The sequence below is a fragment of the Zonotrichia albicollis genome, chromosome 12 (genome assembly GCF_047830755.1).
Source record: "Zonotrichia albicollis isolate bZonAlb1 chromosome 12, bZonAlb1.hap1, whole genome shotgun sequence".
In the NCBI taxonomy this organism is placed as follows: domain Eukaryota; kingdom Metazoa; phylum Chordata; class Aves; order Passeriformes; family Passerellidae; genus Zonotrichia; species Zonotrichia albicollis.
In genome coordinates this window covers 1,340,127-1,365,769 of record NC_133830.1, presented here as the reverse complement: position 1 = coordinate 1,365,769, position 25,643 = coordinate 1,340,127, and the positions used below count along the sequence as shown (strand labels likewise).

General features: G+C 46.7%; 1 protein-coding gene across 9 annotated transcripts in view; it reads left to right on the top strand.

The window, feature by feature from the left end:
• ITPR1 (inositol 1,4,5-trisphosphate receptor type 1) overlaps positions 1–25,643 on the top strand; it is a 157,893-nt gene that overhangs the window by 31,517 nt on the left and 100,733 nt on the right. For 6 of the 9 annotated variants that reach the window (XM_074550299.1, XM_074550300.1, XM_074550297.1 and 3 more), the window contains exons 4-11: positions 14,455–14,570; positions 17,867–17,953; positions 18,701–18,859; positions 19,694–19,792; positions 20,305–20,388; positions 20,465–20,611; positions 22,442–22,537; positions 23,546–23,590. In XM_074550299.1, coding sequence (XP_074406400.1) covers positions 14,455–14,570; positions 17,867–17,953; positions 18,701–18,859; positions 19,694–19,792; positions 20,305–20,388; positions 20,465–20,611; positions 22,442–22,537; positions 23,546–23,590 — 833 coding nt within the window. The remainder of the gene's footprint in view (positions 1–14,454; positions 14,571–17,866; positions 17,954–18,700; positions 18,860–19,693; positions 19,793–20,304; positions 20,389–20,464; positions 20,612–22,441; positions 22,538–23,545; positions 23,591–25,643) is intronic. The other 3 variants (XM_074550302.1, XM_074550301.1, XM_074550298.1) reach the window with 1 other exon arrangement.

The following is a 25,643-nucleotide window of genomic DNA, read 5'->3' as shown; positions in this document are numbered from 1 at the left end:
AGATCTGGGGTCCACGTGGTGTTCTTATTCTTCCCACTAATGAGTAAAACAATGTTCAGAATCAAACAGGAGAAAATATTCTGTTCTTCCAGCTTCTCCATGAATCCCTTGCTGAGAAAAAATAAGAAAATATTCAAGTTTTTCATGTTTTGAAATTCAGAAGGTTTGAAATTCATCCCAAAACCTCAGAGAAAAAGTAAAATTCTTTGGGGGAAAAAACCCATAAAAATGGATTCTTGTTTTCAGGCCATTTGCAGGGACAGGGGATTTTTCTGAGCAGAAATTCTTTTCTTTGAGCTTTCTGTGTTATTTTCCTACCGGATGGCTGGGTAGATTTGTGCTGTTCTGAGGATCCTTCCCCAAGGTTTGCTCCTGCCTAAAACCAGAAGGGGCTGGGGGAGCCCTCTGCATCTCACACTGAATTAATTCCTCCTTGCTGTACCTTGTGTTCCCTCCAGGTATTTGCACTGTTTGCATTTGCTCTTCTCTTTCTTGTACCTTTGCTGGGTTTGTCTGTCTGCTCTGGCTTTTTAGAAGTCTGCTCAGCCTGGTCCTTGCTCTGATGTTTAATGCAGGATTGGAGTTAAACATTGTGTTGGGAGCTCGATATCAAAGTCTTCAAAAAGCAAAAATAAAAGGGGGAAAAAAGCGTGAAGTCAAGAAGCTGCAGCCTTAGACTGAAAACTCAGGAACTTTAAAAGAAAAACTTTTATCTGTCAGAGATTTTGAAGTGCCTGTCACTGAATGTTCCTTCCTTCAGTGCTGGTGGAGGCTCATTTCAGAAACCCACAGTGACTCAGCTATTTGAATATCTGTTGTGTGGCGCGTGTTGGAAGCTCCCAGAGTTTCTCCCGCCTCCAAATGTGGTTTTTATTGGTGGATAATCCACTGGCAGTATCTTGTGCACTGTGCTAATTTAAAGCACACTGCCAATATTTAGATTTTTCAAGTGTAAAGGCATAGTGCCCTGATATTGGTGAGTAGAAAGGAGAATGTTTGTTTATAAATATTTATTATTTTGCAAGTGTGAAGGTAAGCTTACCCAGATTTTTGTTCCAGTTAAATGCTGAGTTCCTCTGTACAACACTAAGTGTCCTTGAGGGTGAGACTTGCCTTTTGCTGTTTTATGTCCTCAAGCTCTTTGGGAATGATGTGGAGAGAGTTGGTTCTGGACAGAGCTCTTGCTGAAGCAGTCAGGTGACCTAGTGAGAGTTTCTCAATGTGTCAGAGGGAATTTTTGAGCAGATCCTGAGTAAATACACACAAACCGGGGCAGATCCCGAGTAAATACACGCCAACCGGGGCAGATCCCGAGTAAATACACACCAATCAGGGCAGATCCTGAGTAAATACACACCAATCAGGGCAGATCCTGAGTAAATACACACCGACCGGGGCAGATCCCGAGTAAATACACACCGACCGGGGCAGATCCTGAGTAAATACACGCCGACCGGGGCAGATCCTGAGTAAATACACGCCGACCAGGGCAGATCCTGTGTAAATACACGCCGACCAGGGCAGATCCTGTGTAAATACACGCCAACCAGAGCTGGTGGAGTGTACAGGAAGGACCCACGTGGCTGTGGTCAGGCTGCAATAACCTTTTAATGCCTGTTTTACAGTCCTGAGGATGGCAGGAATAGATGATAGGGCTGGATATTTGAGATGACTTGGAGAGGAAGGTGTCCAGTGGAATAAGCTTTTCCCCAGACGTGGCTCCACAGAAATTCTCCATCCATCTGATGGAGCTCTGACAGCATAGGGAGGGCTTGGGTACCACCTCCAGCTGCCAGCTGTGGATTTTGGGGCTCTGATGGAGCCAGTCCCACCTCTGGCTGTAGTTTACACAAGGGCTGAGCTGCTGAGGCTGTGCAGCCCCTGCTGTGCTGAGCTCCCAGCGCTCATCCCTGCTCTCTCCTGCATTTCCCCTGTGCAGGAAGGGTTGCCATGGAGGAGAGCGTGGGGTGGGAGTGGGCAGGAGCAGCTGCCTGGGGCACTGGGGGAGGATGCTCCAGCAAGGCTGCTCTGCAGGCAATCCTGGCAGTCTGTGCTGTCCAGGGCTCTGTGCATCCCCTGGGGAAGGATGTGAGCAAAGTGGCTTTCGCTGCACTGCTGGGGATGGAGGAGGTGACAGCCTCGTGGGCATGGTGGCATTCATGGACCCTTGGGTTTAGTCAAGTTCCTTGTCCATCCTGTGTGCATTTCTGCACTGTTTAAACCCATTTTAAAAGAGACTGGACGTGGCACTCAGTGCCATGGTGTAGTTGGGGAGATGTCTGCTCATAGGCTGGACTTCATCTCTTTTCCAACCTAGCTCATTCTGTAATTCTGCCCCTTCAAGGATGTGCAGAACAACTCTGTTACTGCTTTGAAAGTCCTCTGCAGATTTTTAATCTGTTCCTTTGAAAGTCCTCTTTTTAATCTAGCAAAGTTTTTAATCTAGCAAAAGGGTGTTCTGATGGGGAGCTGACGGATCCATCTGCTCCATCACAGTGGGTTTATCAACAGTTTCAGTTTAAATATTTCTAGTGAAAAAGTTGATTTGTGTATGTAGCAGGCATATGGCCCAAGGCTTGTGCTCAGCAGCTGTTTGGGTGTATTTATTAGGAAAAGCACCACGCAGGGGTGTTTGGTAAGAGAATCTTGTTCTCTGGGGTGAGGTTGGGGTGTGTGAAGTCACTCGGAGCCCACGGGCAGCCCAGGAGTGCAGCTGGAAGCTGTCTCAGCTCAGCGGTCATTGGTGCCCCCAGACGTGGGACACAGTGTCTGCGAGTGTGGGCAAGCTGATGACAACTTTCCAGACACGTTACATCAAAGAAATGGAGATAATGTGCATGCAGACTGTCACACTGGCAGTGTCTGTAGTAGAGCAGCTCAGGGCTGGAGCAGCCAACCTGTTCCATCCCTGTGTGCTGTTCTGTGCCTGCTCGGAGCTGCTGTCACACTTCAGCCTCAGTATTGTCCTGTAAAAATACAGGATTATTCTCACATGTCACGGAAGAGATTTGGCTCAGCAACTGCTCCGCAGTGCACGTGATTCTCCAGCAGCTCATCTGCTTCTCCTCAAATCCGGAGGTTTTGTCACATTTTTAACCATGCCTGCAGTGGCTTCACCTTGTAAAAAAAGCCTTCAAAGCTTTTGGTATGAGCAAGAGGGGAAATCTGCACAGTAGAAGTGCTGCCACAGGGCACTGTGTTCATTAGTGGTTCTCTGTTTCTGCAAGAGCTGGAGATCATGGAAATACAACTCACTGAGTTGGTGCCAGCCAATACCTTTTGTTTAGACCCATAATCCTTTCCTGAAGAAGTTTTTCACCTCGCTTACGTGTAATATCTAAGTGTTCCTTAATAAAAAGGAATGGATTTGTTCTGCAAATCCCTGAGGTGCAGTTTATGTATTTGATGGAAAGTGGCAGACTTGTGGCATGTTTTCAATGAACAAAGAGAAGGCACAGTTGGGATTGTGAAGTTCACCTTTAAAAGTCCAGAGACTTGGCAGACAATTTTACCTTGTTGTTCCTAGTGGTGTCCTCTTCACAGCAGCTCAGTAAAATGGGAAATACATGTGGAAAGTCCCAAGTGCTTATCCAGATTGAAAAGCTCAAGGAACTGCAGATAATCAGCTTTCACATCTTTTTCATGCTAGTTTTTTTTGGGTTTTTTATATAACTTCCTTGTCCTCAGATGTTTTGAGGGGAATTTGTGTTCTGTTTGTGCCATTTATCTTGGAATAAGGTTCAGATATTTCATCAGGACAGTTTGCACTTTGCATGATGGAGCCTTTGGATAACATCAATTTTTTGGGTTTCATTTGGGATTTGCTAAAACAGTTATTCCCGAATCTGATTTTTTTTGAGCATCTCTAATACCAAGGACGCTTGCAATCCAGATTTCATAACTTGTGTCTGGTTTATCATGTGGGAGTTGCTTGTTGGATTGAGAGGTTGAGAATTTTGGTTTTTTTCCAGAGGTTGGAATTGTTGTGGGTAAGAATGATTCCTGTGGTCAGCAGGTGAGTAACACGGTCCAGTGCTGCCTCGTGCTGCTGTGTCACCATTTCAGGCTGTCCCAGCACAGGCTTTCACCTCCTGCTCTGCAGACCCTCAGCTGTAAATTGATATTATCAAATCTGTGGCATAGAATCAGATTTTTTTTGGTTGCTTCTGCTGTTTCTGAAAGCCAGGATTTTGTGCAGAAAAGGAAAATTCTTTGGAAACCTGATTAAATTAGTCTGAGACCTGAAGTCCTGCAGATCAAGGCTCAAAACTGGTGTAGATCTGGAAGTAGAGACTGGACCACCTGACACAACCAGAAAGCAGTTCTAATGCAATTATGATACAATTAATAATTGGAAATAAAGACAGTAATTGAAACAAATGAAGGAAGAGAACGGAAAGGAGCAGACAGTGCTAAAAGCAGATTTGAGTTCATTTTTCTGAACTTGGAAGGTTATTTCTGCTTGGAGGCTACTGGCAGGGGTGGTGTTTGTGAGCCAGGACAACTCTTTGCTGACTCGGGGTGGATGTGAGTGTAGGATGCTTTCAGTGGTGCAGCTGGTGTTATTTAATAATTCTCCCAGCCCGTCCATCACTTCTGAATCCAGCATTCTCCCTCCCTGATTCATGTGTTATCACTGTGTCAGTAAGGCAGCCTGAAAATGGCTGAAAACAGTGAAAATACCTAATTATTGTTCTTTGTGGAAAAGGAAGTTTTTAAATAGCTGTAGCACAAAGCAGCTTGAATACATTTATTTTCTGTGGCATTTTCAGGCACACACGGGATATTCTTTTTACTGAGTGTTTTTGTCTCCAGGATTTCAGGGCAATAAGGGAGGCATTGTCAGCACCTAAACCGAGACTCCTTTGCTTTGTAGTTGCACGTGGAGTTAAAGAAGTGAATCTTGTGGTTTTCTTTGCAGGTTGTTGTAACTCCGTGGCTTGTCCTGGGAAGTTTTGGTGTTCCTGGGGGCTCTTACAGCTTGTTCTCCTCAGCTGTGAGAAACCAAGGAGCCAGAGGAGCTGCTCTGACACCAAGTTAACAGAGTGTTTATTTCTGCAGAAGGCTCACACTGGGAGCGTGGATGAAACATCCCTGAGATGGATGATAGCGTGTTCCACTTCTTTTGCTGGAAGACAGTGAGCTAGTAGAGCAGGCAGAAATAAATTGAATTACATCCATGCATTTAAAAAAGAGAGAGGAAAGCAACAGCTCAGCTGAGGTTAAAAAAGGAGCAGTTTCTCCTCAGCAGCCCTGTGTTTGGAAGCACTTGGGCAGCTCCGTGCAGCAGGTGAATTACATCCCTGTGGGACACACAGAGCATCCCCAGGATCTGGGGTTTTCCTTGCAGGCTTTGTCTTAAACTGCACCAGGGAAATTTGGGTTAGATGTTAGAAAAAAGCTGTTTACAGAAGGGGAGATAAAGTTCTGGAGTGGCCTGCCTGGGAGGGATGGTGGAGTCCCCATCCCTGGGTGTGTTTAACAAAGCCTGGGTATGGCACTGGGTGCCAGGGTTTAGTTGAGCTGTTTGGGCTGGGTTGGACTCAATGATCTTGAAGCTCTCTTCCAGCCTGGTGATTCTGTGAATTCTGGGACTGAGGAGGTGGTGCAGTCCCCATCCCTGGGTGTGTTTTACAACGCCTGGATATGGCGCTGGGTGCCAGGGTTGAGTTGAAGTGCTGGGGCTGGGTTGGACTCGATGATCTTGAAGTTCTCCTCCAGCCTGGTGGTTCTGTGTCTCTCAGGTGCTTCAGGAGAAGGCAGGTGCCCCGTGGGTTCTCTCACAGCCTCTGGGGTTGGTGTTTGCAGTGGCAGCCCCACAGAGCCCAGGCCGTGCTGCCAGGGGGGTGCTGCCTGCAGGCCCATCCTGGCAGGCCGAGCTCCCGCCCAGGCCCAGGGACATTTACAGTCCCCGTCTGCAGTGCGGCCCGGCGGGGCTGCCTCCCATCCCACCCTGCCTGCGCTCAGCTGCGCATCCAGCGCGGCTCCGCTGCCTTGGCTCCCGCCGCTCGCTGCCCTTATTTGGTAACGCACAGCTCCCAGCTCGGCCTGCAAGGGGCTCTTTTACTGCTTTGGGGACTATTTTCCACTTTCATTTTTGATCTCTAAAGCCGTGGATTGTGTTTCAGCAGCGCTGCTGGCACAGCTTAACTCCTAAGTGCTGTCAGACTGGAATATTGTGCTTTTCAGAAGTGCTTGGCTGTTTTACTCTCTGCTTTGCTGCTGCACAGGCAATATATGGCAGCACTTGTGTTTACAGGGTATATACACCTTGTCAGCATAACCTGCTTATTAAAATGACTTCCAGAGTGCATCCTTCAGCGCTGGGATTGCGTTCTGGAGGCCAGGTTTTAATTAGCTGTATGATTTGTTGGCATTTTCCGTGCTGTGTTCCTGGGAGGGGAAGCGGCGCCCAGTGCCGAGCAAGCTTGGACAGACTGAGCTGCATCACTTGCTGGGGCTCAGCAGAGCATCTCTGGGCCCCTGCCAGAGAGGATGGGGACTGTTTAAAGTGGAGACGAGGGAGAGGCCTTCAGGAGGTGGAAGACTCAAGCCCAGCAACAGAAAGCAAGAATCAGACTTGCAGACTCGGAGCAGATGTGGGCAGGGGTGTTGTGCTGGGTTTGCAGCACAGCTGGGCAGGAGGACTCTGCTCTGCTCAGCTCCAGGGTGTTGTTTCCCAGAGTTAAGGCAGGCCTGGGTTTTTTGCATTTATCTTTGCGTTATTAAGCCAGTTTCTGGAAGGCTGAGCATCTCTGGCAGCTCGAAGCTCCTGGGTGCTGCCCATGTCTGCCCACAGTGTTGGTCACAGCTGGCTGTGCTCTGTGAGCTCTGCAGAGGAGACATCAGCTTGGGAATTCGCTCAGAATCTGTCTAAGACTGCTCTCAGTTGGCTCATCCAGAGAGGAGGAGGGTGGGCACGTGGCAGTGCGATAGGGAAGGATCCATGGTGTGGGAACTGTGGTTAGAAAAGAGTCAGTGCTGTGCTGTGACAAAAAGTGCAGTTGCTGCCTTGGAAAATACTGAAAAAGGAGCATTGCTAAAAACCAGTAATTATTTTTTCCAGTTTTTCTTTCTGGCAGAGCCTCAAGTGAAGCTTCTTGTACTTCCAGAAAGGTATGAGAGAAAATCCAGGAGGGAAATGGGCAGGAAGGCCCCTGACCAATCTTGCATCTCAGTAGCTGTGGAGAGGGAGAACTTCTCTTCTGCTGTGTCCGTGTGGAGAGGGAAGCAAATCAAGGCAGGAATCTGTAAAAATGAATGGTTTAGATACAGAAATAGTGGAGTGCTGGAAGGGATCCCTTCGGGTGTTATGCCAGGAGTGGAGCTGGTTCTGTCCTTGGCAGGGAGGGATGAGCTGAGGAATCTCTCCAGGGGCCCCCAGCCCTGTGCACCTGCATTTGGAATTCTGCAGGAGGCAGTGGGCTGGCAGTTCAGGAGGGTGCAGAAGGAAAGAAACAAATAAAGCAATTCAGGCAAAGGATCCCAAGCGCTTCATTAGCTGAAGAAAAACTGAAGCACTAAATTCAATTTTATTATTTCTTCCATTCTTCCAAGCAAGACCTCAATAATATTATCAAATATTTATTTAATCTCTATACATACTTTTTTGGCAATGCAGTTTTTCTTTAAGCCAAATCCATTTAAGAGCTGAAAATGGAGTTGCTTTATTGAACAGCTGAAAAATTTGCCTTCTCTCTTGCGTGATGCTGTGGCGGTTCATTCCTTGAGAAACACACACGAAATGTTTTTAAATAGAAGTGACTTTTATTATGCTGTTCAGTCAGCTCTGTCTAATAGCAGAACAGTATTCTTTCCATGCTGGTCAACACTGACGCTTCCAGAGGGGGTTTGAAATTTGATCTTCCTTGTTCTTCCTGTGCTCGGGCTGTCCAAGCTTTCCCTGCCTCCTGCCCCCACTTCCTGCCCTGTTTTCAGCAGGAACTTTCATCCGGAAAAGCAGCAGCAAGTGAAGAAGCAAATGTGAGAGTGAAATCCAAGGGGTGAGCAGCCAAAATGAAATGAAATTCAGCCAGAAAATAAATATGCTTTGGCTTACTGCCAGGGTGAGATGTAGACTGAAAAGACCCAACGATGTTGAGGAGGGGATGTCACAGGGTTCCTGTCCTGAGAATTGTGTTGGTGTCTCACAGGGAGATTTGTCATGGGAACTATTGAAATGGAGATTGGGAATGGCTTCCTGGGCCAAGGATCCAGCTCTCAGGCTGGGACAAAGGCTGGAGCCACAACAATGTGGCTTCTGCAACTCCTATGACATTAGTTTGCTGAATTCCCTTCATATAAAGTACAAATCCTTCTCTTTGTGTGTAAAAATTGATTTTTTAGTGCTTGTGAGGGAGAGAAAGGGATTTCAATTTGTCCGGGTGATCTCTTGTTCAGGGTTTCTTTTCATGCTGGACCAGAGGTGGAGCTGAGGTAAGACAGAAACCCTCAGTGGGACCAGCAGCTTCCTTGGGATCCTGGTTAGCTCTCATTAATGTGTGCAGCTCTGAACCCCTCACTTGAGGGTTTTTTTTGTCTCTTTTCCCCTCTCCTCAACATGGAAAGATTTTTTTTCCTGACTTGGTTCTGTTATTAGCCACCATCAAGGTGCTTTGATGATTTATAAAGAGATTATTCTAAAGTAGCTTCTCCTGGTTGAAGTTACCCATTGTGCCCATAAATGGGGCTGTACCTTAATGCTTCTCACTGTGTCCTTAGCTGCTTTCTCTGAGGGAATTTGCTGTTTTGCCATCTCAGATCTCTTGCAACCAGTGTTGCCCATGCAGGGACACGTTATGCATTGTGATGGCCAGGAGAGGAATGGTTTTCTTGCTTTTTTACCCTGAGTGGATGTCAGATGGAATATAGTGTAGTTAAATCAGTGGGGTTTTGGGTTTTTTCCTTTCTGCTTGTGCTGCTCTCCCTTCTGGCTCTGTGTTTTCACCCAGCATCTTCCCTCAGTACCAGAGATAGAAAAAAGCATCTGGTCTTTCCTGCAAATGTTTCCTTTTGGAACTGCCTGTATATCCAGTGTCTAAATATTTCTCTCTTTTCGAGTAGCAGTTTTCTTTTTGAAGGAGACCAAAGAGGTTACGTGTAGAAATAAAACAAACACTGGTGTGTTCTGAACTCTGGAACACAAGGTGTTTACTTAAAGGTGCATTTCTCAGGTCAGCTTTAGCAGACATTGATATTCAGAGTCCAGCTCTCAGGTGGATCATTTTTCTCTCTCTGAAATCTCTGCTCAGTCTTCGCCTTTTGCTTTGATACCTCAGCTCCAAGTTAATAACAATTACATTATTTCCTGTGTTGTTACAGCTTGAACAAATGAAGCAGCAATTCCCACTGGTAGAGCTTTGCATAAATGAATATAATACAAGAGGGTGGTTACCCTCGTGTCTTGCAGATAGGAGTTGAGGGTGGTTATTTTAACATAGAAATTAAAATATATTTAGATCACAAATCGTGCACGCTCTCAACTTAAATGTTGGTTGCAAGGGTGATTTTCCCCCCTTTATTCTGCTTTAAAAAGCAAAGTGTTGAAAGCCCTTGAAACACAAGATGCAGCAGCACAAAGCAGGGAGGTAACAGACGTCACCGCAGCAGAAAGCACTAATAAATTCTGTCATGTAATTAGCTCAGGGTTTGAATCCTGAGTGATGGGGCTCTTTGCAGAGGGAGGGGATTGCTGTGGGGTCTTTGGGCCTGCCATGGAATCCCTGAATGGGTTGGGTTGGGTTGGAAGGACCATGGCAGGGACACCTTCCACCATCCCAGGGTGCTCAGAGTCCCATCCAGCCTGGCCTTGGGCATTTCCACGGATCCAGGGGCAGCCCCAGATTTCCCTGTTCCATACCAGCCCTGCTCACTTGTGTTCAGTGTCCCCTCCTGTGGGATGGCAGAACTGTTGGCAGCATGAGGTGGGAATTCAGAGGAGCTCTTCCCCCAGGCTGCATGTGCAGGGCCCAGGTTTGGTTTCTTGCTGGGGTGGAGCTGTGGGTGGCTGGAGCTCCTTTGGGACCTCAAAACCCTGCTCTGATCCAAGCTTTGCTCCCAGCAAAGCTTCATCCCTAGAACTGAGAATGAAAGGATGTCTTCTCATCACAAAGGGAGTCATTGCAGTAGGATCAGGTTCTTTTTTCTCCCTCCTCATGGAAATGCAGGAATGATTAATAATCAACACATTTCTGTAGCTGCTTTTGTTCTATATTCTTTGAGCCTCTTAGGCTGTCATCTATTAATTTCAAATCTCAGAGGGAACAAGTATAAAATAGAAGATGGAGTAATCCAAGGGTTTCTGAAAAGGTGAAACTTGTCTGTAGCTGAATATATGCATTTTGTGTTATTCTCCAATCTCCTGTGTGAAAATACTGCATTTGAGCACAAGAGAGGTCTTCATTTTGTCTTTAAATAAACTCATCTTGTGGAGCATTACCATCCCTGTGAGTGTATTAAAGCTGTGCAATTTCATAAATACAAAGTCAACAACTTCTGTTTACAGTATGTCCGTCATTGCCAGCTACGTTACTTCTTCATTGCTGGTATTCTTTCATATTTAAAGTAAAAAGAAAAGATACTATCAGCGTGTTTGTTCTCTCCTGTGAGCAGGCTTTGGCCTAGGGAAAATATCAGGTATCTAAGTATAGAAAAGTCTGAAGAGAAAATGCTAAATTTCAGCAGGGAATTGCTGGTTTTCTTTTAATTTTAGTTTCGCTGTGCAAAAATGAGTTTGGTTTTTCCAAGTAATGAAGAAACAGCTGTGTTGGTGTTAAATATTCAGTGGATTTGTAAGTGACTTACTTAAAGATCTTCATCTTTATAAGATTTCCCTCATTTGAAAGCACCCTAAAGTATGGTTTTTGTGAGGGGGAGTAATTTCTCTTGGTTCTTACCTTTCTGCAGTTGGCATTTTGGAGAGTCTGGGTTTAAAACCCGAAATAACGACACACCTTTTTTGTTGCCAGCAAAGTATTCGATTCCTGCTCTCTCCAACTGCAGAAAAGTTGGTGAGGGCCTTCTCCTAAGTGCTTAAAATAGGCAATGGAGATTTGGAAAAAATGATGAGTGGTGGATTGCACAACCAGCCTGGCTGGAGCTGGAACTGCTTCCAGATCTTTCTGGAATGGGTGTGCTCTGAGTGAATGAGTGGGCTCTGAAATACTCAACTCCCTTCTCCTATCATTTCAGCCTCTCTAACCTTGGTATTTGCCATTTTGGAGAAGTCTTTCATTATATTTTCAGATAATGTTATTAATGCACTACCTAAATGTGACTTAAAATCGCATGTGGTGGAATTCATGGTAAGAAAAAGCTGTCTTTGTTGAGTTTTCCTTTGTGATTTGAGAGCAAAAGTTGGGCATTTGAGATGTGGTTGGTTGGGGTTGGACTGGAGAGAAGGGTTGGAAGTTTGCAATCTGCTGGGATGGGAAGGAGCACAGTCTAGTCAAGAAGAGAGAGAAGATAGAAGAGCAAATGAAAAGCATGGGATAGAAAGAATGGCAGTTGGAATAACGTTGCTGGCAAGTTTCCCTCTGCCTTGAACCCCAAAATACTTGGGAACACGGGGGTTTCTACCCTTCCCAGGATCCTTGCTTTGCCAACTCCTCTGTGCTGCCGGTGCACGCAGAGGGTAGCCAATCCCTGCTGTGATATTTCGGGAGCTGCAGGTGGCAGAGGCCCACGTGGGCTGTTGGTGTCCCACCAGTGAGAGCGCTCATCCCTCACGTGGTGCAGCCCCGCTGTGTTCCGTGCAGAGCGGTCGCCGAGGGAGGAGCAGCATTTAGCTGGGAAGAACTAAAATGCACATTTCATGTGTGCCCATGGAGCATTCCTCATCCTGAAGGGGTAGTGTAGGATTATGCAATCCCTTTTTCCTGCAGGGCCTTTGTTGGGTGCTCAGGCTTGATGTATCATCACTTCATCAACAGTGACGTAGTATTTTATTTTTATACTACCTCATTGTGCAATTCTGCCATTTTTCACTGTGTATCATGAAGATCTGAAAGGAAAATGCATTCCTTCCTGGTTAATATGCAACAAACAGGCTATAAAAAGATGTCGTTACTGTGCAGTAATTGCTTTATTTATCACCTTTCCTATGTGGCTAAAGCTGCTTGAATCACTGAGCGGAGCAGGGAGCTCATGCTTTGGGCTCCTTTGGCTTCACTTTTAATTTTTGGCTTTGAATTTTTGGTTCTTGTTGTAGAACTAGACCTAAATTCCATAAGGATGGTGTCTGACAAGCACGGGTTTATCTTGCAGAGTCATCAGGACTGTGGGTTACAGATCAATGACCACGATGGTGCTCAGCCAGCACATCCTTGACTTTGTAAACATCCCAGGCAGAGGGGTCTGCAGAGCTAAAACTCTTCTGGCCAGAGAGTTCATGTAGTTTGACCTGTGGCGAAATACATTTGGTGGCCATATGAAGGTGAATAAGGCAAAGTTGAACTTCTCAGCCACTTCAGAAATAGATTTCATAGAATAAATACTAGAGAATAAATCTATTGGGTGCTTTTCATTGTTTGTTTTAGATCTGTAGCTTTGTTACTAGGGAGAAAACCAAAGGAAAACATGTTATGCCTTCCCTTCTTGCACTGGACAAGGTCAAACTCTTGTAGCCCTCTCTGGGTGCTTCAGGCAGGAGAGGGGTTACTTGCAGTTAACAGTTTGGAACTTTAGCTTAACTTGACAACTTTCTTGACTGAATAAAGGATGGAAAGAAGTGCACTGTGACTAAATCTAGCATACAATTAATTCTTCTCTGCAGTTCTGTGTGTTAATTGCTGTCATTGTGTGAACTGATGGTTTAAGCAAAAATAGAAAATTTTATAACTGGTGTGTTGCTTACAATGCAGAGCCTTAGCTCCAAGTGCCAGCCCGCAGTGGCTTTTTGAATCTCTGCTGTGCTGTCAATCTGTGTGAATCATCCTGGTGGAAATGGAGAAAAGGGTGAGGAGCAAACCTGAGAGGTGTGGTTTGCACTTTTCCTGGTGCTCCAGCAGCCCCAGGCTGGCAGTGGGGATAAGTGGAGCTGAGTGTTTGTGCAGAGATGCAGCTCAGTGCCCTGAGCTCTGTCCTTCCCCAGGGTCACTGTCAGAGGGCCCCAGCACCCTGCCCAACTCCTGCTGGATCTGGTTTTGGGGTCCTGGGTGGAATGGGATCATCTTTAAGGTCCTTCCAACCCAAACCATTCTGGGGTTCTTTGCCCTTCTGTGAAAAGTGTTTGGTGTTGCCTGGTGGGCTCTGGGGATGGATTGGAGGAAAGGCATGAGAAGAGTGACAGTGTCCATCTCAAACAGCATCCAGAGGGCTTGGTCCAATTACCAAGGTCTGTGTGAGCCCCTTCAGCAACTCCAGCCTGTGGCAGAGCTGCCATGACCTGTCTCCAGCATGGGGTGTCTCCCTTTCTGCTTGATGTTCATCCAGAATACCCATGAATAAGCAGCTCTGCTTTTCAGGCACACAGGATAACCCCAGGTGGGTTTCTCCTCACCTTGCTGCTCCCCAAATTGTGGTGCTGGTCCATGGGGATGCACCAGGAACCTGGACAAAGGGTGTGTGAACGAGGAGCCTGGAGCCTGACATCCACTCTGCTGCCAGAGAGACTGGGAACAGCCTCCTGGCTCTTCTGGCACTTTGTTTGAACTTCTGAGCTGCTACTTTAGGCGCTGCCTTTGAATAGCTGAATTTATTTTTTTGCGTGTTCCGTTGCTTGGCGACGACAGGAGGAAAAACAGTCACTGCAGCTCATGTGGGTTTATTACTGATAAGTTAGCATCTCTGATACAGAAATGTATTTTTAATAAGACTAATGAGCTGTGATTCCTGGCTTTAGCCAGGCAGAATGTTAAATAAACTGTGTTGCTGCACTGGGTATAGAACCTGACACCCTGAGGGGTTTGATGTTACCTCAAGCCATGCCTTGAATGCCTGTGCTTGTGCAGGCTGTTGTTTGAAGGTATTTTATGCTGCTACCACTTCATTAGGTGAGGACTTTCTCCTATTTTTTTGCCCACTTTTCCCTATCAATAGAGAGGATTTTATTTAAGAACTAAACTGACAACAGCAGGGAAAAAATCCAAAGCAAAAAGCCCGCAGCCTGGCAGAGTTTACCTGCTGAAGTACAAAAACTCCAAGCTGAAAGTGCAGAAACCAAGTCTGCTTGCCTGGGAAAGCACTGGAACGTGTTCCCATTTTAGTCTGGTACCGTTTTTGACTGGGACAAGTTATAAATTTTCTGCTCTTGCATCAGATGTTGGCAGCAGCAGTTAGTTTTTATCGTGCACGGAGCGACATTCCTGTTGCTCAGAAAAGCATTCGTCTGATCAGGAGCTTTTTGGAATTTGTTTATAAAGCTTTCCTTGCCGCTGGAATAGCTGGAGAGCATTAGCAGCAGGAATGCAGATGATGATGAGAGGCTGAAGCTGTGTTTGTTGCCTGTTTCTCCAGATTGCCTGTTCAAGCTGTGTCCCATGAACCGCTACTCGGCGCAGAAGCAGTTCTGGAAGGCAGCAAAGCCCGGGGCCAACAGCACCACGGATGCTGTGCTGCTCAACAAACTGCACGTGAGTATCCCTCTGCAGGGCCCTCCTCACACCCAGCCTGCTCCAGACAAACATTTCCAGCCAGGCACAGTTATGGAGGAGACACTGAGTGTATGTAGAAATAAATCAGCATGCGAGATTCCTTTGGAGATGCTCAGTCCAAGTCTTCAATCCTCTGATTTATGGCACAATCACAGAATATCCTGAGTTGGGAGGGACCCACAGGGATCATCCCAGCTCCTGGCCCTGCACAGACACCCCAGCAATCCCACCCTGTCCCCAGGAGTGCTGTCCAGTGCTGTGGCTGCCTCAGGGCTGTGCCCAGCACTCTCTGGGGATGAACCTTTCCCTGAAATCCAACCAAACCCACCCTGGCACAGCTCCAGCTGTTCCCTGGGTTCTGTCTGAGTCACAGAGAGTGGACAGAGCCCTGTCCTGTTCCTGCTCAAGGTCTGTGTCCCCCAGTGCTGTGCCCATGATACTGGAGTAGCCCTGGGAGCTCTTGTCTTTAACCTGAGGTAGAGTTAATGGTGCTCCAGGGGAGCATTTTGGGTGTTAAAGGCACGAAAAAGGGACCCTTGAAGCAATTGCTCAGAGGATTCTCAGGCCCTGCATCCCAGCATGGGAAACCAGGAGCTGATGGGCTGATCAATCTATTGGGACTGCTCAAACAAACGTTGCTGCTGTTGATATATGGGAAGGTTGATGGGTAATTATGAGTAATTATAAGGCCAGGCAGCCTCTCCTTCCTTATTAGCTTGCAGTATTTAATATTTTCTGGGTAAAATGTTGACATTCACCAGCTGAAAACTCAGTAAGGCAGTTGATTGCTGTTTTTAGAGCTCCTATATAAAAAAAAGCCAACTTAACTTAAATACCATCTGTTGACTTTAGAGTTAAATAAACTCAGTGTTTATGTTAAAATTACATAGCTGGAGTACTTCATGTCAAAATTACAATTCTGAATATTTTTAGGTTCTTTGAGCCTATATTAAGCTCATTGTAGCCTGGAATACGAAATGGCCCCGTAGGAGAGTGTCACTTGCTGATTGCCATATGGCTGCCTCGCTCTGCACTTCACAAAGACCCACTGGTGGACTCCTTCTGCTTCAAGAAATGTATTTATAATCCACAAGTATCAGCTTGGCAGGGACAAAGCTATTTTGGTAGCACAAAGCTCACTCACCTGGGCCGTGCTTCTCATGTTGATAAGGGAAGGGGGCTGTGGCAGCAGGTTTAGGGTGAGGGGGGGTTCTGGGCTTGGCTGCTGGGTGCATCAGGAAAAGGGAGAGTTCATGGGTTTTCACAGAAATTAGAATCTAAATACTGCAACATGTAAAGGAAAAGGCTTTGGCATTGCCATGGATTGCATTCTCATTGGAGTTCTCTCTTTCCCTGAGTACATCCCAGAGTGGGTGTGTGGGGACCTGTCCCTGCTCATCTGACACTTGACCCTTTTGTGCCAGGGTCCTGGAAATGCAGCATGAGGTTTTTCCAGGATGGGATTTTTCCAGGATGGGATTTTTCCAGGATTAGCCTGAGCCCAGTAATGCTTGCACAGCAATGTCCCACCAAGACCTGCTTGATTTGGAGGAAGGGTTTGAGTGCCTTACAGTTTTATTGGGGTTTATTCAACCTGCATCGCTTGGATGTGAACTCGGATGGGCTGGATCAGGTCTGGGGCTTGAAAATAACTGTGTCCCGTGGACATTTCTATATCAGAACTTCCTCCTGCCAGTCCTGTGTGTCCATGTGCCACCTTTGTCACTTGCTGGCCCATGGAGAGCTCTGAACCCCTGTGCTCACAGCTGTGAGCTCTGCCCAGGATGAGATTTCTTTAGCAGAACATTGCATTTCCAACGCAGCTGATGATGCAAGATGTGTTCATCATCATCACCACTTGCCTTTTTTGGCTTCTGTTTGTCTGCTGGTGGAATTTATTGTCTGCCATAGAGCGCTCCATGCTGAGGTCAGGTTATTTTAAGTTAATGCCATTTAAGGGATTTCAAATCTGGGACACTTGTCTCTCTCTGTGGTCGCAGCATCTGAGCTGCTTGAGGAGCTGACATCTAGTGGCCACAAAAGTGCTTTTCCTGGAGTGACTGTCAGGTCTGGGGAGTGCTTTTGGAGTACATCCTGAGTCCTAATTGTGCTTTCACAAAGAAAAATTGGGTTTTGTATTAATAATGAGTGTGGCACCCAGTGTGGCAGGGCAGTCCTGGCTGTGGTCGCTCTTGTTTGGGAGGGCTCTGGTGTCTTGAAGAAACCTTTTGACAGAATACTTGCAAAGCAAGCAAAAAAGTTGTATTTTAGTAATATAGATAAAATAGTGTTGCATTGCACAACTGAATAAAATGTTGGATTTGAAAGAGCAGCTGTATCTCAGGTTCTCCTGGAGCAAGAATCCAGTTTTCATACCTAGCACAGCCTCTGTAAGCAGCACTTTTTGAATGAGCTGCAGCTGGTTGAATTCTCTAACAGTGTGCAAACATCTGCTTTTTGTCCTGGTACTTCACCTCAGCTGTGGGCACTTTTCTTCTCCAAGAGAAACCTGGACCCACCACAGTCCATGAGACCTGAGAACAAAACCATAATCCTTGGTGCTCAGCCTCCTAAAAAGTCCAATTTTCAATTGCTCTCCACCTTCAGATAGCAGTTAAACAAATACAGATTTATGTTTTTAATTCAAAACATCATCTTTCCTGTGAAGTGAAGAAGTTCTTTACCAAATGAAATTGTTTAAAAGCAGCTTGGGCCAAATAGCTCACTTTTAAAGCAGCAATGGCAAGAGGCTCATTGTAAATTATTAATTAGGGCTTTGTGTCCTTATAATAATTCAGCAAGGGAGGGGCACTGGAGTCTCCAGAGAAACTCAGCCTGGAGGGCAGCTGGAGCCTGTGTTGGCAAAGGGAAATAAAGAATCAGCATTGGGGTTCTTTCATTCTGTTTGTGTACAAGTCAGTAGAAGGGAAAATAGAATTCCTGGCTGGAGTTGTTACCCCTCCCTTTTTCACCTTCCCCTCCCTAGGTATCTGCCTTCTGTCTTGTCTGAGCTTTTCAGCTCATGTTTTATTCCAGAATTTTGTCCAATTGTACCCAAATTACAGGTTACTTAAATGATGTGTGTCTATCTCCCCAAACAGTTGAAAAAGGGAATTGGAAATTACACTGTTGGAAGCTGGAAAAAGAGGAAATTAGGCTCTTTCAGATGCTTGCTGTTTTTCCAGTCCTTTGAAATAATCTTGAAGAAAAGGGAGTTTTGTAAAACCCCCTTTTCTAAAACACTCAGCAATTGAACCGTTCTCCTTTAATTTCAGCATGCAGCAGATTTGGAAAAGAAACAGAACGAAACTGAAAACAGAAAACTGCTGGGAACAGTCATCCAGTATGGGAATGTCATCCAGGTAGGCTGTGAACATCTGTGCAAGCTGGAGAGGATTTAGTTGAAAATTCCCTGCTCAGTGGACTTCAGATTGCTGGAATTGATGATCAAGAGCCTGTAGTTTTGCCAGGTTTCACTGTGCTCTGAAGTGGGATCCTGGGTGTTACATCTGTGTTTTATCAGTGTTTTATTATGGGTTATTTGTGCTTGGTTTTGAGGTCACCATTGATTGTTTTCTTCAGAAATCCTTGTTAGAGCCCTCATTAGACTTGTTGGGAGGTGGCACATGTACAACACCAAATATCCTCTCACAGTGAAATGTTGACACTTAAATCATGAGCTGACACAGAGGAGGAAAATCAATAGAAATAGAAATAATAAACTGACACAGAGAAAGAAAATCAATAGGAATAGTTACATTTTGTTGTTAGATGAGACCAAGCAAGCCAAGAGAAGAGCAGCTTTGTCTCTTAGCAGGAAGAGCCACTTAGTCCCCAGCATTTCACAAGTCTTGGTCCTGGGTATTTTTCAATGGGTTGTTTCAAAGTGATGAGGGCATCTCCATATGTTTATCCTAGCTGGGCAGGGGACAGCTGGATTACCTGAGGTGTTTTGTGCTGTGTGTGAGTGGAGCTGTGCCTGGTCCATCAGTGTCTGCCCAGATTTCAGTTTGTTCCCTGTGTAGCACTGCAGTTGTCTCATGCACGCTCGGGTTATTGAGGGGAGGAACAGGAGCATTCTTAGAACTGAACTCTGATTCTTATTCTAGCTGCTTCACTTAAAAAGTAACAAATACTTAACAGTAAATAAGAGGCTTCCAGCTCTGCTAGAGAAGAATGCAATGAGGGTGACCTTGGATGAAGCTGGAAATGAAGGCTCCTGGTTCTACATCCAGCCCTTCTACAAGCTGCGCTCCATCGGGGACAGTGTAAGTGCTGGGAGCAGGCTGCTCACACATCCCTGGGGCTCAGCCTGCACTTGGGAGGCCTGCCTTGCAATTAATGCAATGCACACATCTCCCAGGGTGCGATGGTGATGCAGGAACAACCTTTTTGCTATGCTGTCATGAGGGGGAGGAAAATTGCTATGGTAACTTGTATTTTGGAAACGTGGCATGATCTAACATTGGAGGGAATAAGGGACCTAATTAGGCTGGCCTTGCACAATTCCTGCTCAATTCAAAATGGTAGGAAGTGTTGAGCTCCTTCAGGAGGTTTGGAAGGAATAATTAGCATCTTGGTTTTTGGTGTTGTCAGCTTGGAATCAAAATTCGTCATCACTCTGGATGTGAGGAGTGAGGTAATAAGGAAGTGAAATGCTCCTGCTCATGGGAAATTTTTAAATGCATTGCCATTTTAATCCCCTCTTTTGCAACATCTGAGTCACTTGGGTATGGAATCTTCCTAAAACCAGGAGGTGATAAACTTCAGTGTGCTCTGGGGTTCAGGCCAGGTATATTTGGCAAGTAACATAGTGAATTTATCCATCAGCCATCATTTATCCTGTAGCCCCATCTGTACCAGAGCTCAGTCTGCTTCTTCTGCAAGGCTCTGAGTCCTTTAGCATGGGGGGTTTTGCCTCGGTCACTGAGTTTGGTGAGCTAAATTCTGAACCAGAGAGAATCCTGGTGGAACACTCAGACTGCCATCCCTCCAGACTGCAAAAAGGTGATTTCTTCCCATGGCTCCCATTAAAAAAAAAAAAAGGTAGAAAAAGAGCTTTCTCAGGGTGCAAATTTGTCTGATGCTGCACTTCTCTACAGGTTGTCATTGGAGACAAAGTAGTCCTGAATCCTGTCAATGCTGGCCAGCCTCTCCATGCCAGTAGCCATCAGCTTGTGGATAATCCAGGGTGCAATGAGGTAAGGGGACTCTGGCACAGCTGGAGCAGCTGTAAAACCTCTCTGTGCTTCAGCTTAGCTCTTTCTATGTGGTTTGGAATTCAGCAAGCTGGTTGGTACCCATGGCACTGCTTATTAGGAGTGGTTATCCTGGTAATCAGTGACATAAAAGAAGCGTTTTGGAGCTCTGCTTTCTCTTGGGGGCTGGCAGAGGTTTGGGTTTGATCTCTTTTGCATGACTGGCTAAAAACAAGTTGTTCCCTCAAAATCAGGAGTTGTGGCACAGTGATGTGCCCCATACTAGTCACTGTGAAGAAAATTAAATCTACCGGCACAGATGTGTAACAAGTGGCTTCCAAGCCAGTCAGCTCTGTTCTGGAGCAGATACAGAAAAGACTTTGCTTCTCCAGAGCAATGCAGCCAGGCCTGCAGCGTTCTGGTGAAAATTGTCTAAAAAAATCAGACGATGGCTCATGTGCAGCACCTTGTGCAGGCACAGCACAGTGGGACTGAGGGTCTCCTCCTCCTTCCAGGTGAACTCAGTGAACTGCAACACCAGCTGGAAAATCGTGCTCTTCATGAAATGGAGCGACAACAAGGACGACATCCTCAAAGGGGTGAGAGGCAGGGCTGTGCCTGGCTGCAGCCGGGGCCCTGCTGGGCGCTGCCCCTGCTGAGGCTGCTCTTTGGCAGGGGGACGTGGTGAGGCTGTTCCACGCCGAGCAGGAGAAGTTCCTGACGTGTGACGAGCACAGGAAGAAGCAGCACGTGTTCCTCAGGACCACGGGCAGGCAGTCGGCCACGTCTGCCACCAGCTCCAAAGCCCTGTGGGAGGTGGAGGTGAGCGCTGCACCCAACCTGGGGCTGCCTTGCTGGGAACGATTCCTCCTTCTGTTTAAAGCACTCTGCATTTCTCGCTTTAGGTGAAATTTTCCTGGTGTTAGCAGTTGAAATTAGAATTCCTTCGCTTGCTTTCTGTGCACAGTCAGAGTGGAGCTCTGCTCTCTGATGGTGCAGCACAGAGCTCTCGTTCAGGTGCTTTACAGTTCAGGAAAAGGGCACAGAGAAACATCAATGAAGTCATTTTCTTACCAGTCACTGAAGTTTAACAACAGCCTATAATTTCCAGTGTCCTGCTGGGTGTACTGAAGGCTCTATTTTTGGTGTGGAATAATGTGATTATGTATAGCCTCATCTGATGGGAGGCTGCAGCCCCTTGCTAGCCTGTCTGAGCTGGCTTTTTACATTCACTTGGCTTTTAAACAGAGTGACTAACACCTTGGCCATCACTGCCTTCTGAAAATAGCCTCAGTCCGTTGGTATTATTAGCATTGGTTTATGATTTTAAATCTGATTCAATTATGAAGTGCATATAAGAATCAAAAAATAAATTGTAATGACAGATAGGTGTTTATTTTATATTCCTTTTCCAGAATAGCTGCTGTGACATTCAGCTTCTCCTGTATTTCAAATGAAAGTCTGCCTGTAATTAGCATGACTTTGGCATGTTATCAGTCCATGGTAACTCCCCATGTGTGTGCAGTTACCTGGACAGGTGAGAAAGTTCTTTCCTGAAAGGAACAGATCAGCTGTGATGAGTTTTATTTAGGAATCAGGTTAACCCTAACCCCCAGAGCAAGCCAATATGGGGTTACACTGTTGGAGGCACTCCTTGCCCCACATTGTCAGTAAATATAAATATTAATTCTTTTGTACAGCATTGTTGCATTTGAAATATTTCCAGGTGTCTTCCCTCATCCACTTTAAGCAGCCAAAAATTTAGTTACAGCCATAGGGTAATGGATTTGTTGCTTTCTGTAGGGGTTTGTTTCAAGACCTGGCAGCACATGCACATAGAGAGCCCCTTCCTTAATTCATCCACAAACTGAGGGGAACTTTTCCAGCTCAGAGCATTGCCTGCACAGTCCTGGTGACAGATGATGCGTTTTTGTCATTTCTCAGCCCTGGTTGTGCTTGCCCTCCCCTGCACGTGCCATGAGGCAGGCCCTGCAGGGATGGGGGCTCTTGTCTGGTTTTCGGCTGTTTGGATGGCCTGGAAAGGCCCGGGGTGGCCTTGGGGCAGCCGCGTTTCAAAGGACGAGAAGAGGCTTCAGTTCTTTTCTCGGTCTCTGTGTTTATTAATTGTTTATCTAAAAGATTTTCTCTCGGCCCGACAGAGCTCTGCTCAGCAGCCAGCCATGAGCACACTGTGCTGCCCTCCGGACAGTCACCTATCTTTATACCCAAAGTTACGTGTACAATATTTATCATTTTTCCCCAATACCTTTCACCCTTATTGCCCAGTGCACTTTTAGTAATGACCAATCCCAAAGTGCCACCATCACCACAGAAGATGGAGGAGAAGAAGAAGGAGGACAGGACACGCCCCAATTCCTCCATCTTACTTCTCTAAACCCCCCTGTACAGAAATCCTAAACCCTGTGTCTCACCCTCTAATTAACTGATCCCTTCACCATTCACCCCGGTGAAACCCTCCTGTCCTCATACAGGTGTCATCTCCTGTGTAGGATCAAAGTCCAGCCACCAGACACTTCTGGAACATTCCAGGACTCCCGAGCCCCCCAAGGGTGGTCTCGGTGACACCTCAGTCCTGAGGTGCTGAGATCCCACAGGCTCTGTGCTGACTCCAGGTGTGTTCCTGTCCCCCAGGTGGTGCAGCACGATCCCTGCCGGGGCGGAGCTGGCTACTGGAACAGCCTCTTCAGGTTCAAGCACCTGGCCACGGGGCACTACCTGGCAGCAGAGGTACGTGGGCTGGGCTGGCCCCTCCGCCTGCCCTCACTGCGCTCTCCTCCTCTGGCACCTTCTCAGAATCTGTCGTTTCCCACCCTGCGACTGGACACGGGCAGGGGAGGAGAGCGGTCATTGGGATTAATGCAAAAAGAGATGATAAATGTAGGAGAGCAGATGAACGAGCTGAAAGAACGTCGTGGTTTGGGGTAGTCATGAGCTGATTACACTTTCTGTGTGAATTCTCGAGTTGAGAACTTCTCCTGCAAAGAATAGGCACTAAATGGTATCCTGTCATGTGGGCACTGGATTCAATGTGACTTTATTAACTGATGAATAAATGGTAAATGACTGAGAGCCTTGGGGGGGAAATGAATTCAAGCGTTGGTAATTTCTCTTGAATCACTGATTTTTGAGCAGAAGCATAGAACTGAGTATGAAATGAAAACACTGACTTCAGACCAGTCTGTAAGAACTGCAGATAGAGAAAAGCCCAGATTAAAGTCCTATTTTATATTCTTCTGATAAGCTGATTGGAAGACCAGAAGCATTTTGTCACATGCACTCTGCAAATCCTTTTCAGTAGTGATCCAGTGCAGAGCTTTTCCAGTAAATCTTGGGTTTTCTAATCAGCCAAAACAAAAACATGCTCTTGGATCATACAAGAATATCCCAGAGGAGATTGCTCACCTGATCCCTGGTTACAATAATGTTTGTTCTAAAAGATTTCTCCAAGCCAGTAGTTTCTAGCTGGAAATTCCACTTGGAATTTAAACAACAGAGAGCATTAACTGGGTAACTCTGTACTCTTGCTCCTGTAGCGATTCCCCTGGATGAGGTAACTCTCCCTGCATGTTTGCAGGTTGTTTAGCACTTTTGCAGCCATTCTGGGTGTGGGCAGTGTGCTCTGCCTGCCTGGAGCAGTGCAGGGCACTGGTGCCCATGGAGCTCAGGGGATGCTCAGGCTGTGTGCCCCTTGCAGCTGTGCTGGAGTTTGACCTGCCTGTGATTCTGTTCCATCAGGTAAACCCTGACTATGAGGAAGATGACCTGGAGTGTCAATCCTCAGTAAGTATAGGCAAGGGAATGGTCCTGCCCCTGGCTCAGGAGGGCTTGGCACAGGCCCTGGCCAGTGCACAGCTGGTCCAGGCTTCCTTGGTAGTGAAGAAACTGAAAACCTGACCATGCTCTAGAGGCTTTTAAGGCCTGTCCAAAGAGTGGGTGTTGACACCTTAGTGCAGAGCAACCCACTTGGAACTGAATTAGCACATTACCTGAGCCCCCCTCAGCTCCTCCCTTTGTGGCATCTTCTTCTGTCTTCCTGTTTCCTCAACTTCCTTCCTTGGAGCTCTGTCCTGCCATGGCTGGAATCAAGGTGACACCAGATGGGACTGGTCCTTGAGGGAGTGTCCCCCAGTGCTGTGCCTGTCTGACCTCTGTGTTAAACAGCAAATTTGCTGTACCTTGTCTCAGGAAAGCAGGGTAACAGCAGGAATGGCAGGGGGAGGGTGGTTCCAGGGCCATTCCTCTGGTTTTCCTGTGGGAGCCAGTCTGTGTTGTCAGTAAATGTTGTTGTGTCAGAGATTGAGTGTGTGGTGCTCTGTATTGGCAGGAGCTTCCCTTTGGTGTCAGAGGGAACCAGCATTGCTTCAGGAGCTGAAAGCACAGAAAACTGGAACAGCACTTTGCATTGTGGATTTTATTTATTTAGTTGGATTTGATGACAGGCTCATGCAGCTTTCTTGGTCATTTATCCTGTATTATGGAGGATTGGCACCATTTGGGTATGACAAAGAGCTATTCCTTCTGTTCCTAAGAGATGGATGTGATGCTTGGAAATCCTGCAGGGTGCATTTTTCCTCCTAAAAGGATTTTTCATTATAGCCTGGCCATTAAAATGCTTCCCTCGCCCTCAGATATTGAGCTGTTTTCTTGATTACTCCTTGGTGGCATTTGGCAGCTTAACTGCAGTAAACATGGCAAAAAAACTGAACAAACCCCACCCACAGCTGTTCCCTGGGCTGTGGGGGGAATCCAGTTCTGAGGTGTTTTGTTGGGTCAGTTTTTTGAGAGTTAATCAGTGCTGAGGGGCTTTAGGTAGACACGCTGCTCCTGTGATGTGTCCTGCTGAAATGTGCATGGATAATATCCTTGCACTGTCTCGGCTCTCTGGTTTTTCCCTGCTCTGTCTCTTTACCACTAGATGGCAAAAATAGACCAGCAAGAAGAGAGCAGGAGCGCAGAACTCAGCTCTGACAGGAAATTGCCACATGGTTTATCCTTCACTGCTGACAGCAGGGTGTGGGCTGCCTCAGCCAACTTTATCCCAACTCCATTGTGATCCCAGTGCGAGCTGGCTGCAGGGTTTCTGTGCACACTCACTGCTTTTGGTGGTGCTTTCTCCTTGTCCCTCAGAGGGCTGTGCAGGAGGGGTTTCCATGGGCATGGGTGAGGTGCCAGCTCCACCTTCCAGCAGCAAAGGGGCTGCTCTTGTCACCTTTGGGGGTGAATTTTGGTGCTCCCTGAATTTCCCCATTGCCTGCTTGCTGCTTTGCTGCTCGTGTTCAGCTTTGCCCCAGTTTCAAGAAGTGACCAATTGTCTCCCAAAGGGCAGGCAGAGCAGCTGTGTCCCTCTCTGTGTTCCCTCCCCTTGCTGGGGGGGATGAAGAGACAGCTGAAATTCAGAGAACCCATTCCAAGTGAGCGAATTTCTCCCAGAATTTCTCTCCAGATGGACTCTGAGTGTAGAGTTGCTCCTTCCCTTGAAGGCACACTCCCAAAGTGTATTTCTGTTCCATACAGATAACTGCCTGTTCCCATGTTCAAAATCAGACTTTAAATGTCACTGCTTTGCAGCCAAGTTCATTGACTGCAAATATGTTAACTTGGGAGTATCCTGAGGCACAAGCAGCACTGGATACCTTTTCCATCTGCTGCAGGATGGCAGAGCCTTGCAGCAGGGCTTTGACAGGCAGGTGCCCGAGTGCTGACTCCCTTGGCTGCCACCATCACAGAGAAGCTGAGAAATTGCTGTCTTGGTCACCCTGGAGATTGTAGCCAAGATTGAAGTTCATGGGCAGCTGGTTGCTGTGTGCCAGGACAGTGAGCAGCTTCTTTAGTG